The sequence below is a fragment of the Ornithodoros turicata genome, unplaced genomic scaffold (assembly GCF_037126465.1).
Source record: "Ornithodoros turicata isolate Travis unplaced genomic scaffold, ASM3712646v1 Chromosome15, whole genome shotgun sequence".
Taxonomy (NCBI): domain Eukaryota; kingdom Metazoa; phylum Arthropoda; class Arachnida; order Ixodida; family Argasidae; genus Ornithodoros; species Ornithodoros turicata.
This window is the reverse complement of record NW_026999318.1, coordinates 3642664-3659567: the sequence shown is the minus strand read 5'-3', so window position 1 is coordinate 3659567 and position 16904 is coordinate 3642664. Positions and strand designations below refer to the sequence as shown.

Genomic DNA, 16904 nt, shown 5'->3' with positions numbered 1-16904 from the left:
ATGTCACAGCACACACCTACGATTTATACAAAAAGAGCTCTTCATTACACAAAGAAAAAAAAAAGGCAGCTTATAGACACACACGCGCGCGCGCACACACACATTTTCCGATTCCTTTTCCAGAGCTTTTACGTCAGCAATGCTGCGTTGAATCTATCTTCAACTATCTTCACCTGCCTCCCACGCACGCGACTTACACCTGATTCATTTCTTTTCCTCTCATTCCAATAAACTGTCTCTCAGTCTTGCCTTCCAGAAACTGGTGCCGAAACTTCTGACGCCGACCGTACTGAGAGAGGGAGGACTTCAGAAAGGCTACATCGATAACGACTGCATCATGTAAAGGTCTCGGCTCTTCAAGGAAAGAAAGGTGTTGGGCACACAGGTAACGACCCTCATTTATGACATCGAACAGCGCACCTGAACAGCCGACTGTAACCGTACCGAATTGAAGGAACGTTTAGATGTTCTCAACAACGCCAACGCTCTTCGTAACGATGCTGACTCCCAAACTGAACCTTTATTAACACAAGAGGAGTTTGAAGAAGAGTATACTCGACAGATAGAATATCAAAATCGTGTTGACACTACAACGTTTCAGACAAAAGAATCACTGCTAGTCAAGACAAACGCTTCGGCTGCTGTACAAAACACAGTACAGCATGATTCAACCGATCGAATGTCTGAGACGAATCGAGAAAATGTTCAACCATCACAAGCCAACAACGCACGACAAATTGAACATGGTGCCGTTCGACATTCTAAACTGGAGTTAGTGACGTTTGACTGAAGATGGCACAGATGGCAACAGTTTGTCCAATGCCGACAAGATGACTTACCTAATGCGGCATTACAAGGCGAGGCCGCAAACGCAGTGCGAGGGTTACATTTTTAATTTAATCCCGTGTTAGCGCCCCGAAGCCACTCTGGCTATGAGCGGCGTACAGACGTGCACAGACGGAGAGAGGACAGCAGGAAGGAGTGGGGGGTTAGTGTGCGTCCTGGGCCGACTTCAGGGGGAACTGTGCCGACATTCGTCTGGAAAGTCTTCGTAAAACCCAGGGAAAACCCCAGACAGAACAGGATGACAGAATTCGAACGCGTGTCACCTCCCAGTCTCGGCGTGGAAAGCGATCATCTTAACCACTATGCCACGGGAGCTGGTGCGAGGGTTACCGTTAACGTCGGGTACCTACGAGAGTGCCCTTAGCATATTACGTGAGCCTTTTGGCAATGTCCATCTCCTGATACAGGATAATTTATTGAAACTTGCAGGTATAGAACCAATACGATGCAGCCGTCAAGTGTACCTACTGCGCAAGTTGAACGATACGACCCATGCTCATATCAGACTACTGCAGTGCCTTTGTGCCACGGTGGAGTCATACTGCTGTATGTTTTACCCGGTACTGCTCGAACAACATGGCGCTGCTCAAAGATAAGCTCCCGGGAACCCTAACCACCGTTGAAGAATCGTCGACATGCACAGCTGCTTCGTGTCATAAAGAAGGTCTGCAGTTACTTATGATTGCTCTAATAAGGTGAAATATCGCGAAGAACTTAATCAACGAACTTCGGAGCAAGCTACAATGCAGAATCATGGGAAAAGGATCCTTACAATAGAACTAGAAGGCAAATGGAAGATCCCGCAACGACGTTGCACAGCGTGACCAAGGATGGAAAACTACAGGTGTGCATGTTCTGCAACGACACAGCACATAACACGGCAGACTCTATTAGCAGCAAGTCGCTAGATGAGAGAGAGAGAGAGAAAGAATGATAGCAATGCAGCAGTTATGCTCTAGATGCACGAAGCAAAATCACTTCGCAAAACACCAAGAAGTGTCCAGTATGTGTGATCTTGAATACAAGCCAAAGAAATCACACGCTGCATCGGACACCTCGGCACAGGTTAGCCTTAAAACCACTTTCACGGAGTCAACTCATCGTACTGTATTATTGCAAACTGCGAAAGCCCTGGCTAGAGGAACACGAGAAGAAAGATCAGTACTACAGATACTCGATGGCGGACGTCAAAGAACATTTATTAACAGAAGCTTATTCAAGGTCCTGGCATGCAAGAAAATACGAACAGAAAGGGTCTCTATCGGATTGTTTGGTAACCAAGCATGCCGCTCACAACTACTTGACGCAATGAAGATTCACTTGAGGAATACATCTGTGGACATGCAACAAACAGTCATTACATTAGTAGTTAAACATATCTTCACCTTCAACTATATTCACCTGCATCCCACGCACGCGCCTTACAGCGGATTCATTCATTTTCCACTCTCTCCAATAAAGCCATCCTTTACCCGTCTCTCTGTCTAGTCTTCCATATGTTGTACCTGCAGGCCCAACGATATCTCCTTGCGATATCTTATATTATCTAATTTTGTCTTCGAGTGGTTGCTTCTAATTGATCCCTAGCAACGTTTCTCCTTCGTTTGCTCGAAACAGCACTCTCACCAGTGGTTTACCCAGAATTTCTTCCAGGGGGTGTCTGCTCCACAACGGGGGGAGGGGGGGGGGGGGTCACGTGACGTCACAATATGGAGGTTAATCCGTGTATTTTTATGCTTTTTTTTTGCGACATGTCGTATAATCTGATAAAAGTAGGGCGTGTCGCTCAGATTTTGCGGCTGTTGGGAGAGAGGTCTGGATAAATCACTGACCCTGACGACATTCGAATGCGTCATTTGGCGCTCTTTCGTCGAACTCGGAGTGCTCTAGAGCGGTCTCACCAATGCCATTCTAGCGGTTGCTAAATCTGGTTGGGTTCCGGTGACGTGACTGCGCCAGCTTCGGCGCTGTGTGTGTTCTGCCATGTATGTCATGTTCTGCGCTTTACGTCGTGGTTGTTTTGACTTCCAGAGAAACACCGGAAGTCACGTGAGGTAACATTCCCTGTACTCTTCTCTGCTCGAACCCACGCCGCGTTCGGCTAGTGCACTATCTTTCCGTCTCGGAGCTGTAGCGAGATGCAAGTCTGGCTCGCTCCGCCTCGGAGTATCGGGGCGACCAGTCTGAAGACATCATAAAAGCGCATCTATGCTCGAGGGATAAGGATCACATCTCATAAGAATACTACATCTACTTTGCTATCACATTCCTTTCTGTTCCTGCCTGTAGTCCCTGACTCGCTGTCTACCCACTTGAGTGCTATAACAGCCCTACACGAACGTCAAGTTCCGTGTTGCCACTATCATTCGGTACTCCGGTACTCCTGATCGTGCAACTCCGTGGAAGGTTTGTTCTGGGGCCCACCTAGAGGTGTGCGCCCCGCCGACTTTTATGCCGACCGCTGCCAAGCATAACGGCCGACGCGTGGGTCAAAAGCCGTAAAAAACCGCGTCTACTGCGTTCAATGGCTGTGCATTTGTGCCATGTGTGTCCGTGATCGTGTGTATCTGTACGATGTCACATGGGCGATCCCACGATTTCTCCCAGTGGGTGAGTGGCAAAGTACATGATCTATGATGCTCACATGAGGGGAGAGAAGAGAGGGAGGGGGAACTGAGGGCGGCTGTTAGTTTACCCAAGTGTCTGACCAACCGGGAATGTGTCGTTCAGTGGAATCGGGTAAATCGAAATGTGTGTTTCCCTTGCTGCAAAAAAAAAGAAAAAAGAAAAAGGCTTCCACTGACTTGAGGAGTTCAATTCAGAAAATTCAATTTCTCGCGGCTGAAGACGGATCAAGGGGTCTTAGGTCATGGCAAAGGTCGCAGAAGGTAAATACCGTTGACTCCAAAACATTCAGACATATTTTGAAATCGAGTTTTGTGACACATCAGGTGAAACAGCCCGTACACGGTCACGCTCAGGGCTACCTACGTAGGTAGTTCTCCTACTTCATGACGATACACAGTCAGGCTTAAACGGAACATACAAACGCGTAACCACCAAGACCACCCGTGCAGCACAGCGTTGACCGCTGGGCTTTAGACAAGATGTCGGCCGCGTGTCCAGCGCCGCCATTGGTGTGTCTAAGAGCGCATACGTGCTGACGAGGAGATAATCGCCCAAGCAGCATGCGGTGCCGCTGTCGGTAGGGGGCACACGGGAACAAAATCACACACCCAACAGCCAAAGCAGTAGTAGGTACTGGACTCTCATAGTGCACAACGCCCAACTGGCCTGAACACGATTTAATTGGCAATTAGAGCTAATTGGGACCCCCCACATTAATCAGCACCCTCCAGGGAGCCACCACACTAATTGGGGAAAGTCTAACTCGTGTCCAGACCAGCTGAGCGTTGTGCACTATGAGAGTCCATAAAAAATAAAAATAATAGGCAGAAAATAAAATAAAAAGATAGAAATAGAGTGGAGAGAAACAATTTATTCGAAAATCAACGATGCCGCGGCGAAGAAGCCGCTCCGCAACACCCGAGTGACCAGCGCCCGCCATGTTGGTAGTTTGCACCCAGCAGTTGCAGAGATCGACGACAGGTGGCCACTTAGTTGCAAGGCATCACACCAGATGGCGCCACCATCATAGCTCTAGACGAGAAAGACAGAACAAGATACTAGCGGCAGGTAAAAATGACAGCACTGCCAAGCAAGTCTAGGCATGCGAGAGAGAAAAGGTCTAACCGCTACTGCTAAACAGAAAACAGTACACATCGGGGAAATAGGCTTACGGGGACGATCGCTTAGGCCTAACCACAACACTACGCAGCTAACACAAGGCGGGAACCACACATCGCTAAACATGCGAGAAAAGGCTTAACACGAGCGCGGTCACCGCTAAACACGGCAAACATACGAGGAAAGAGGCTTACGGGGGCGATCGCTTAGGCCTAACCCCAACACTACGCAGCTAACACAAGGCGGGAACCACACATCGCTACACATGCGAGAAAAGGCTTAACACGAGCGCGGTCACCGCTAAACACGGCAAACATACGAGGAAAGAGGCTTACGGGGGCGATCGCTTAGGCCTATCCTCAACACTACGGAGCTAACACAAGGCGGGAACCACACATCGCTAAACATGCGTCAACAGGCTTGGACACCGCAAAACAAGTCTAAACATGCGAGAAAAGGCTTAACACGAGCGCGGTCACCGCTAAACACGGCAAACATACGAGAAAAGGAGCGCGTCAAATCACTCACCTTTTCCCCCGCGGCAACTTCCAGGCAGAAACTGAGCGAGCGCGGAGAACACACACGTACGTCTGCTCTCTACGAGATCCAGCCAGAAAGTGAGCGAGCGCGCGGAGCGCACGTCCGTCTTCCGCGACGGTCTGAGAGAAACTGAGAGAGGCGACGCGCAGCGGCCGCTATGGATGCGCGCGCGCCCTCTGCTCCACCCGTCCGCGCATGCGCGCGCGCGCGCTCCTAGCGCCCCCTGCGCCGGCCGCGGGTGTTTTCGGTTTCGGCTCTCTGCTGCGCGCGCGCTCCTAGCGGCGACGGGTGGCTTTTCAGTTTCGCTTTCATTCTCCGTTCTTTGCACGCGCGCGTTTATCTGTATAAAGGCAGCGCGCACCGCGCTCGCGTCATCATTCTGACCGATACGTGGAAAACGCCATGTGTGGTTTATTCTCCTGCGTTTCTCGTCGTCGCAAGGAAAAGACAAAAAACGAAGAACTTCGCGAATTTATACGCGGCATCGTGGAGGAAGCCTTTCAAGTCCACCGTCTGGAATGGTTGCAAGCACGTCAAGAAATGTGTCAGGACAAGATGAAGACGCTCGACCGCATCTTAGCGGCGGACAGACTGGCGAAAAAGAAGTCCAACTTTAGCCTGGACAATCTGTATTGGGAACGCAGTTCCGATGTAGAGGACGACGACGAGGATGTGTAAATAAAAAGCGATGCATTTCTCTTCGAGTCTCAGTCTCTTCTTTCTCTTCGTGCAACGTGTACGCACGCAACATGTCTTCCCCCGAACCTTTTCGTTTCCGTCATCCCTTTCGCTGTATCTTAAGCGGCCCCTCCATGTGCGGCAAATCTACGTTCGTTGCTAACGTGTTGAGGAACCTGAACGACGTGGTAGACAAGCCTCCGTCACAAATATTCTACGTGCAGAAATATGCTTCGCCGAGCATGCAGGACGAATTCGGGGACTCCGTAAAATTTACCAAGGAGCTACCGCGAGAGTGGGACACGTCGCGGTAGTCTCCCAAAGTCCCCCAAAGTCTCGAAACTATTGCGTCTGATTTCTCTACCCAAATCTCGCGAGCCTCAACAGCAGCAGCAGCAGCAGCAGCAGCAGCAAGCCTCCATTGCGTGGACGACTTATGGAGGGATATGAGAAACCAGAGGGTGGTTTGGGGGGTGTGGAACGCTATAGAAAAGCGCATCACTTGAGCAAAAAGAAGGCTCTCGCCATTCTCAGAAAGCTGGATGCCTACACGCTCCACCATCCGGTCAGAAGAAAGTTTAATAGGAGACGCATCATCGCGCTCAAGATCAACGACGTGTGGCAAATGGACCTCGCCGATTTTTCAAAATACAAGAGATTCAACGGTGGCTACCGCTACATTCTCGTGGCAATCGATTCCCTCTCCCGCTTTCTGCGCACCCTCCCGCTAAAGACGAAGCGCCCCGCCGAAATGAAAAGGGCCATGATAAGACTTTTTCGGGGAGGTAACGTACCTACACGCATCTTTTGCGACAGAGGCGGGGAATTCTACAACAAGACCGTCAAGGAGTATCTCTCACGAAAGAAGGTACAGATGTATTCTACCTTCTCTCCAGTAATCAAAGCGTCGCAGGCAGAGCGCGTCATACGCACTTTACGCGACAGAATATTCCGTTATTTTAGAGTAACGGGAAAATACCACTTCGTTTCCGCGCTTCCCAAGATCGTGCGCGACTACAACACCACCAAACACAGGACTTTGGGCATCAGCCCGTCCGAAGTCACGCCCGAAAACGAATTGGAGCTGTTCAATAAGATAAATGGGAAGCCCGTCGTACCCTCCGTGAAAAAGAAGCTCAAACTGGGGGATAAAGTGAGGGTCCTACTTCACAGAAAAGGTTTTCATAAGAGCTCGGAAGGGAGTTGGTCGCCTCAGATTTTCACCGTCTCCCGCCTGAGAGACACCTCTCCTCCCATCGTACACCTGGAAGATTACCGGGGTAAGGAAGTGGACGGATCTTTCTACCCGGAGGAGGTACTCGTCGTAACCCGAGACGCCAATCAGCCTTGGCCAGTAACGAAAGTGCTGAGGAAGAAGCAGGTGAACGGTCAGAGCTTCTCCTTGGTTCGCTGGTTCGGTTACGACAAAGAACACGACAGTTGGGTTCCGAGCAGCGACGTGGTCAAGATTGGGAAATGATGTCGGACATCTACGTCCACCTGCTCTCGAACGCCAGCATGGATAAGTTTCCCTCGAATAAACTCAACGCCTTCACGGTAGCTTTCGATAGTCCGCTTCAGCTCTCGAACCGGTATAAAGTCGGTCTGATGGATCTCAGCATAAGTAACGATTTTTTTAATATCGGGTACAAAAGGCAAGATGCGAAAATCGAGGTTTCTTTCGAGGACACGGTGGAAGCCGGCAGAACTTTTCGTGTCACCTCGGATCTCGAGAGGGATTTGGGAAAAGCCCTTTCGGAATTCGACGTTTCTTTCGCGTACAATAAATCGCGATACGACTTCGTCTTACCCGTGGACGTGAAAGCCGTGGAATTGGACCCTCGGCTCGCGCAAGCGCTCGACGCCTCGCTAGCGTCCCGCGAAGCAGGTCGTGCGGTGAAACCCCCCAAATTGAGCGAACGCGAAGCCACCTCCATCTTATTGGAGCACGCCGCACCCGTCGCTTTCGGCGACGTCACTCTGAATTCGGAAACCACGTCCCTACGGAACACACTCAACAAGTATTTCCAGACGCACAAGCTGGACGCCTCGCTAGAATTCGCGGATAACGTGTACTCTCTGAAAACACCGAAAGGGTTGCACGTACCGGAACCCTTTGTCAAGCTGCTACATCTCACACCCGTCGAGGGACACGAAGAAACGCTACGCGTCTCTCTCCCCGTAGCGCGTCAATTTTCTTTCACGATCAAGACGAAAATTCCTCGATCTTTGCAAGTACATCTGCCTCCCGGCTATTATGCGACGCCGCAAGCACTTCTAAATGCGATTAATCAGCGCGTAGGCGAACGCGCGCGCTTCAGCTTCGACGGAACCGAACAGAAATATAAAATTCGGCTTTCCGAGGGCACCTCCACCCTAAGACTTTCCGAGTACCTGGCCGTGCTTTTGGGCTTCGAATCGCGTACCGTGTTCACGGGGGATGAGGATGCTACGAGCTCCGTCGAGGTACTCCTGGAACCCCCGTTTCACAACATAATCGTGTACACGGATATCATGGAACCCACGTACGTGGGGAGCGGGAAAAAACCTATATTAAAAATACTACCCTTTTATTACGAGAAAGACAAGCACGTCGTCACCTACACGTTAGATAACATCCAGTATTTTAACCTGTCTCAATTCGAAATTCCTTCAGTGACGATCGTTCTCGCGGACGAAACGGGAAGACGTTTGCCGTTGCGGTCCAAAGGCAGAACCAATCTAACGTTGCATTTCAAATATGTACCGTAATTCCCCCAAAATAATTCCCGTGTACATGGGACCCCTTTTCCAACGAGGGGGCGGTGTGTTGAGCAACATATCCAAGTTTATCGTTCCCATCTGGCAGCAAATAAAACCGATCGCCAATAGAACGTTGAAGCGCTTGGCGCGGAATTTGGCCGATGGCGAAGGAATATCGCGCGCAGTAAAAAAGACGGCCATAGCAACGGGGAGAGACGTGCTGGATTCCATGGAGGGCTCTGGAAGCAACAACAATGGGAAGAAACGCCGCAAACGACAACAAAAGGCGCCGACACACGACGCACCTGCAGATATCTTTGGTACGCCGTGAAGGTCACACATCCGCTGCGCGCGCTCCGTCATGACGTCAACGAAAGGAAAAATACAGACGCCGATCTGTCTAACGAGTGACGTGATGATATTCGAACCCCCTTCCATTCAATACGGCGTGGAAGATACTTCGTACCAACTTTTTTATCCGGTCAACGGGGTAAATAATTCCGTGATCGAGTTTTGTATTCAGAATTTGCAAAGGGCACACTTGGATCTCTACGTCAGTTTCGTGTCTTTGACCGTGCGCATTGTTCGCGACGACGGGGAAGAAATGGACGAGAAAGATGTCGTTTTCCCAATAAACCACCTGTTGAGCGGCATGTTTAAGACGGTCACCGTTTATGCGAACAACAAACTCGTCAGTTCCAACGAGTTGTACGCCTACAGGAGTATTTTGGACGTCGTGCTTCATTCCACGCCCGCGGCTCAAGAAACAGTGCACGCGGCTGGACTTTATGTCGAGGACGACGAACATTTAAAGGACGATTACGACGTCTCGTCTCGCGGTCCGAAACAACGTTACGAAGCGACGAAGGGTGGAAAATACTTTAACCTGGTCGGACAGATCAATACCGACCTGTTTCAACAGCCGCGCCTGATGGTACCTGCCATCGAAATTCGCGTCGTTTTCCTGTTAAACAACGACGAATTTAAACTCGTATCGGTCCCCAAAGACAAGAAAACGTACAATTACGAGGTGGACATTAAAGAAATGACGTTACACTTGAAAAAGGTGACGCTGGCACCTTCCCTGTTTTTGGAATACGAGCGGCGGCTTCAGACCACGCCGGCATCTACGTGTTACGCGGATTGGAAACCAAGGTGCGGAGCTTGAGTGCTGGGAGCTTGGACGCTCACTTTGAAAACGTTTACCCCGAAAGGGTACCTTCCAAATTATGCGTCGCCCTGCTCGCCACGTCCGACTTTCTCGGCGACATCCAATCGAACCCCTACAAATTCCGTCATTACGACCTGTCTCATTCGATGCTCTCCGTGGACGGCCAGCAAGTGCGAGCCGAGTACGACTTTCAGAACGACCTCGTCAAAATTCCCTACTTTAACTTCTTGCAAGAACTGGGAGAGAAACATTTCAAGTATAGCTACGAGCGATTTAAAACGAACGGGTTCCTTCTCTACTTTAACTTGGACGCGGACAAGTGTTCTTCTCCTTCGCATTTGAACGAGTGGCGAAAAGGAAACGGTCGCCTGCAATTACGCTTCGCTAAAGCCCTTCCACACGCGGTCACCGTCCTCTTGATTTCCGAGTGTCCCAAGCTCATGTACGTCGACAAGGACCGTACGGTCACCTTCCCATAAAAAAAAAAAAAAAGATGTACGAGAGCGACATCTTGGAACTCGTGTCCCTGAACCCCCTCGCTTCCTCCATGCTGAGAGGCATTTGCGCTTCCGACGAAGCCTTCGTTTTACGCAAGCCCGGTTATTTAATCATCAATACGGAAGAGCGAAGAAGGCGCGGGCAGCACTGGGTGCTCTACCTGAAAAACTACGACGGGTCTACCGTGTTTTTCGACAGCTACGGACTTCCCATCGAAGCAAACCTTCGAAAGACTTTACCTGTAGTGGACGAGTATAACGACAAGTGTATTCAATCGCCTTTTTCGCCTTACTGCGGGCTTTTTTGTATCTACGTAGCCACGCGCATGTCGAAACGCTACAGCTTGAAAAGTTGTGTATCCATGTTTTCCTGTAACCTCGAAGAGAATGACGAAACAATAAAACGTCTCCTCGTGAGCGAACTCGTTTCGTAAAAAATAGACTATTTATTTTTTTACGACATACACAAGACCCTTGCGAGACGATCTTCCAACGTGCTGACCCGACGCTCACCGCCGTCGTCGTCGCCGGTCTGCACCGTGACGTCGAGGGATGTGTGGAGAAGCCAGTAGCGACGGACGATAGGTCGGTTGAAACCCGCGTTGATGAGACACGGGTCGACTGTCTCTCCTCGTCTATACTTTTCCAACAGCTCGAGCTTGTAATCTACGAAACGCTTCATTTTCTTTGCAATCTTCCCACTGACGGTGAACAGACGTAGGGGTATCGTCTTAAGAATCGAGCGAAAGTCTCCCTCGCAGCTATCGCCGTGAATATAATCGCGTAATCGCAGCAAGTCCCGATACATTCGCGTTTGCACAAAGGTGGCAAACCTCTGCTCGGGCGTCATCATGACTGAGACGGAATGAGAGTAGACAACCTTTTTTTATTTCTCGTTACACAAAAATTAGGTTCCAGCTTTGGTTTCGTAGCCGGGAAGGCAGCCCAAATACGGACGAAGGCTCGAGTCTAACCAATGGCTGGGGTTTCTCGACCAGAGTCCACCGCAGCGACAGGTAGTCAGTTGATCGCCGATTCGCAAAAAGAAGGTCTTTGGAGGAGGCTTGAAGGTTAGGACCAGGGGTAGATCTCCCGTCAGTAGCCATTCGTAATCTGCAACGAAAGGAGTGTGAGAAACGCGTGTTTTTATATCTCAAACACACACACACGTACAATCTTCTTCAGTCACAGAGTGACACTGATGGTCCATCTTCTCCATCTTCCTTCAATAGTCGAAGTCCTTCGCAACGTACGTCGAACGGTACCGTCCGACAGCCGAGAAACGGGCGAATCAATCGGTCCGTCCAATGCTTTTGCTCTGAAAAAAAAAAAAAATGTGAACGATTATAGAACGTATTAAAAAAAGAAAAATAACGAGGAAGCGTACCTTTGGACCACAATCCACCGCAATTGGTGCAGAAGAAGCGGGCCCTGCCAATCTCCCGAAATATGTGAGGCGGGAAAACACCGACTTCACGCGCAGCAAAAGTGTTGTACACTGGAAACGAAACTCTTCAAACATTTCGACGATGATGATGACGTCATGGGTATATTACTTACGAGGATCTACCAAGCTGATCATGATGGAATGACGATCGACCATTCGCTTCGACATTTATAGTAAAGCTTTGCCTCTCACTCTCTATGACGTCATTGAACGTGTTTAAACATGTTAAGACGTGTTTGAACATGTTTGGACATGGGCGGCGAAGTCGCCCCTGGACACACTCGTTCCTCTCTCACCCTCTCTATGACGTCATTGAACGTGTCTGAACATGTTTGGACGTGTTTGAACATGTTGTGACGTGTGTAGACACGAACCCCGCAATACGAAAAACGTCACGCAGTACGAATTAGATTGGTGGTTAGTGTGTCGCGCCCAGTGTAGAAGGATCCTGGGTTCGAATCCCACTCTGGGACGGTTACACAGGATGTGACAGCGGGTCGTCTCTCTCTCTCTCTCTCTCTCTCCGTCTTTGTAGTCCTTGGACGTGTCTGGTCTCGAACCCCCTGTGTCTCCCCTCCTCCTCCTCGCACGATATTGGAGGAACAAAGGGCGGCATCTTGTCACAGAAGCAAAGTGGCGGATTTACGTAATCGATGGATATGACGTGAATGGGGTTAGTGCGAGCGTGAGAACCCTGTACTATAAGATGGTCATCCCCTGTACCCCCCTTGTCCACTATTCTCGAATCAAGAGTCCAGAGAAAATGCTGCATACGTTCCAGACGATTTTGGACCTTCTGGTCCACATTCGTCCGCCGTTTGGTAAGTTTTTCTCTATCTCTTCTTGTTTAGAAATAGTTATTTTCTAATACCTAACGTTCCTCTGTAGGTTTCACTGTGACACACATTGTGCAGCTATTTTTCCAGCTGATCCCCGGTGCGGGGGGAGATGTGCCCCGCTTGGATATGGAGACGTTTTTGCAAGCGTTCGCCATCGTAGACGAAGACGACATTGAGACGGCCACCACAGAAGTGCTCATGGCGTGCTACGGCAGGGAGTGGCGAGAAATCGCTGTGCAGCGGGGACTAGAGGGGGGGCTCTTTTTCAGAGTGCCCCGAAGCTTAGAGGAGCATACTTTACCGCTAGAAGGTACTGCTCCTTTAAGCTTCGGGGAAGCGGAGCACCTCCTCTACTCCCTGGTGCACCAGTGGAACAGAGCGAGTGCAGCGGCTTGGAGAGAACTCGCTGAACGCTGGATGGCGAGTCAAATACCGTGAGTGTTTTTCGATTGTGGTTTTTGTTCGTAGAATCCTTATTCTGGTTCTTTATTACTAGATTGGATCCCTGGGTTCTTATAGAAGACCATGAAGCACCCATGTAAACACGTCAGCCAATAAACGCATATCGTCTTTCGCATCACGTGACTCTCTCTCTCTCTGCCCCAATACAATAGAAGAATAGGAAACCACAGATCCTGCGTATAAAAGCGAGCGTGGGATAGGCCGCAGTTAAAGATGATGATGATGTCGACGATGTCACCACCACCACCACCACAACGTTCGGTCTGCTTGCGCCGGAGGTAAGTGCATTTGTATGTGTTTAGATCGATGTTTGATTAATGCCTCCTTTTCTCTACTTGCTAGGTGCACACAGGAGAATTATTTCAAATTGGGGGGAGGGACTTCATGCCTAACATGAGGTCCGATTAGGCTCCGCTAATTTCAAAATTAGGGGGAGAATCGCCCGCATTATTCAAAATTGGGGAGGGACGTGAATTCATGGCAAACATGAATTCTGATTAGGCTTAATGTGGAATTGTGGGGCGTCCCCTGCCCCAGTCAAAATTGGGAATGGGTAAGGGAGTTTATGTCAAATATGAATTCTGATTAGGCGTAATTGGGAAGATTTGGGGGGTACATTTTAATCTGGCCTTATTCAAAATTGAACTCCTTCTTTCATTTTTCGTTAGATTATTCCAAAACAGGGGGGAGAATTCGTGCATAACACGAATTTCATTAGAGACCATGTTGATTATACAAAATTAAGGAGTTCTTAAAGGGAGAATTATTTCAAATTGGGGTTAAATTAAAACCTTCTTTCATTTTTCGTTTGGTTGACATCGTCGACATCCTATACGATATTGCAATGGCGCGGTGTCCAAAGTACAGACGCCATCAGCGCAATGAGAGGAGGAGGAGACGGTCTGGTTCTACGACGGTTGATCAAAAACCCACGAGGGGCATCCATCCATCCATCCATCCATCCATCCATCCATCCACGACACGAAGCGTTTCGTGGAGCAAAATGTAAGTTGACCGTCTCTGCTGTGAGAGCGTATTCTATGTATGACATTGTTTTTCAGGAACCAATAGCCGCTGTCGTCGCACATCATGCAGCACATCATGCAGCACAGGAAATGCCGTCCAGCAACCTCCCCGTTAGGCCCAACTGCCTTCCTGTATAGCAGTAGGACCCCTCCTTGTACAGCATTGGGGCAAGGAAGACCGTGAGCGCCTTTGTGAATCGAGTGACCGTGGAACAAAGAGCAGGCATCTATCGACCAAGTCCTTTGTATGTATTCAATAAAGATGTTTCAGTGAAAGAACACACAGAGTCTCGTCAAAGTTATTCGGACTGTTTAATGCGTTGCATGTCAATAACCAATCGGTATTTCAATAAATCAGTGACAAAGTTGACGATGTAGACTGCTTGCAAATGTCGCTGCTTCCGCAGGGCGTGCTTAATATGAGCGACGGCACGAGCGAGAAGGTCCACGATGTCTGCAGCGATGTAGTTGAATTCTGCGTTGGCCAAGCTCACAAATTCGCTCATCAGTCCCAGGGGTCCGTCAGGAACCGTTATGCAGACGTTCTTGTAACGGGCGTAAATTCGACGCACCATCTCCTGCAGCGGCCCCGGCGAGATCTCTCCTATATTGCCAAAGCCTACCATGTCTATCACGTAGCGAAAAGCAGTGATGACGAGCTCGTTGCGGGGACTTTCGCCGTTGAAACATTCCTTCTCCACTTCTTCCCAAGAAGCGTGGGTACGGGAACAATTTTGTAAAGAGTGGTAGCTGAACATCTTCACGTAGTGATGACGCGAGCGCGGTGCGCGCTGCCTTTATACAGATAAACGCGAGCGCGCAAAGAACGGAGAATGAAAGCGAAACTGAAAAGCCACCCGTCGCCGCTAGGAGCGCGCGCGCAGCAGAGAGCCGAAACCGAAAACACCCGCGGCCGGCGCAGGGGGCGCTAGGAGCGCGCGCGCGCATGCGCGGACGGGTGGAGCAGAGGGCGCGCGCGCATCCATAGCGGCCGCTGCGCGTCGCCTCTCTCAGTTTCTCTCGGACCGTCACGGAAGACGGACGTGCGCTCCGCGCGCTCGCTCACTTTCTGGCTGGATCTCGTAGAGAGCAGACGTACGTGTGTGTTCTCCGCGCTCGCTCAGTTTCTGCCTGGAAGTTGCCGCGGGGGAAAAGGTGAGTGATTTGACGCGCTCCTTTTCTCGTATGTTTGCCGTGTTTAGCGGTGACCGCGCTCGTGTTAAGCCTTTTCTCGCATGTTTAGACTTGTTTTGCGGTGTCCAAGCCTGTTGACGCATGTTTAGCGATGTGTGGTTCCCGCCTTGTGTTAGCTGCGTAGTGTTGAGGATAGGCCTAAGCGATCGCCCCCGTAAGCCTCTTTCCTCGTATGTTTGCCGTGTTTAGCGGTGACCGCGCTCGTGTTAAGCCTTTTCTCGCATGTGTAGCGATGTGTGGTTCCCGCCTTGTGTTAGCTGCGTAGTGTTGGGGTTAGGCCTAAGCGATCGCCCCCGTAAGCCTCTTTCCTCGTATGTTTGCCGTGTTTAGCGGTGACCGCGCTCGTGTTAAGCCTTTTCTCGCATGTTTAGCGATGTGTGGTTCCCGCCTTGTGTTAGCTGCGTAGTGTTGTGGTTAGGCCTAAGCGATCGTCCCCGTAAGCCTATTTCCCCGATGTGTACTGTTTTCTGTTTAGCAGTAGCGGTTAGACCTTTTCTCTCTCGCATGCCTAGACTTGCTTGGCAGTGCTGTCATTTTTACCTGCCGCTAGTATCTTGTTCTGTCTTTCTCGTCTAGAGCTATGATGGTGGCGCCATCTGGTGTGATGCCTTGCAACTAAGTGGCCACCTGTCGTCGATCTCTGCAACTGCTGGGTGCAAACTACCAACATGGCGGGCGCTGGTCACTCGGGTGTTGCGGAGCGGCTTCTTCGCCGCGGCATCGTTGATTTTCGAATAAATTGTTTCTCTCCACTCTATTTCTATCTTTTTATTTTATTTTCTGCCTATTATTTTTATTTTTTATGGACTCTCATAGTGCACAACGCTCAGCTGGTCTGGACACGAGTTAGACTTTCCCCAATTAGTGTGGTGGCTCCCTGGAGGGTGCTGATTAATGTGGGGGGTCCCAATTAGCTCTAATTGCCAATTAAATCGTGTTCAGGCCAGTTGGGCGTTGTGCACTATGAGAGTCCAGTACCTACTACTCAAAGCCTCATGGCATGGACGTGGACTACAAACGTCAGCTTAGAGAAAAACTGATATATCAGAAGTGAACATTGGAAACAGACGAACCGATCTCATGAAGATGACCAGGTAGAGCAAGTGTTCTTTGTGACTATTAAAAGAGTGCTGATGCTCCAAGCCGCTCACGATGCCCACGTCAATCCAGACGGTCAGTGGAAGTTGAGGGCCTATGGGGGTCCACAGATATGATTGTCCTATGAGAAAACAGATTAGATGACAACCATGGTACGTTAAACCATAAGATGTTCTTCATGTATATTTGTTTGAAGGTAGCAGAGAAATGTAGCTACACACGTATGCACGAGCTTTCAATAGTATACTCTACTAGCTCTGGATTGCCAAAGAAAACAACGGCTTTAGCGAGGGACAATTGGTGCGCGAACTCAGTAATAACTAATGAAGGCAAACAGCGAAAATCGTAAACTCGGTTCTTGTTCGACACATATACTTGTTGAACGCGACATAGCGCTTTGGAACAACAAATCATTGTTCGACAAAGAACTATATAGGACGAAGAACTATCGCGGAAACAGCTGATGGGAGCAGACTTGTGGGGGACGCCTGCACCTTCAACAACTGAATGCTCCAAGAAGAGCCACACAGTGGTTGGAAGCCGAACGCATATCGCTATCAAAGAATTACGCATACACTAACGCTGCTGCACATGCAATACATAATAGGAAATCGCAGT

General features: G+C 49.7%; 1 protein-coding gene and 3 long non-coding RNA genes across 4 annotated transcripts in view; 2 read left to right on the top strand and 2 right to left on the bottom strand.

Annotated features, from left to right (window-relative positions):
• The window catches only part of LOC135372433 (uncharacterized), a 119260-nt gene that overhangs the window by 61904 nt on the left and 40452 nt on the right, over positions 1 to 16904 (bottom strand). Inside the window, exon 5 of the mRNA XM_064606044.1 lies at positions 16262 to 16407. Coding sequence (XP_064462114.1) covers positions 16262 to 16407 — 146 coding nt within the window. The remainder of the gene's footprint in view (positions 1 to 16261; positions 16408 to 16904) is intronic.
• On the bottom strand, positions 4326 to 5242 carry LOC135372502 (uncharacterized). Its single transcript, XR_010416009.1, has 2 exons — positions 5122 to 5242; positions 4326 to 4506 (listed from the first exon to the last, which is right to left on the bottom strand). It is a non-coding gene; the product is annotated as an uncharacterized LOC135372502 (long non-coding RNA).
• Positions 13543 to 14275, top strand: LOC135372432 (uncharacterized). Its single transcript, XR_010415995.1, has 2 exons — positions 13543 to 13974; positions 14031 to 14275. It is a non-coding gene; the product is annotated as an uncharacterized LOC135372432 (long non-coding RNA).
• LOC135372497 (uncharacterized) lies at positions 15037 to 15945 on the top strand. Its single transcript, XR_010416004.1, has 2 exons — positions 15037 to 15149; positions 15765 to 15945. It is a non-coding gene; the product is annotated as an uncharacterized LOC135372497 (long non-coding RNA).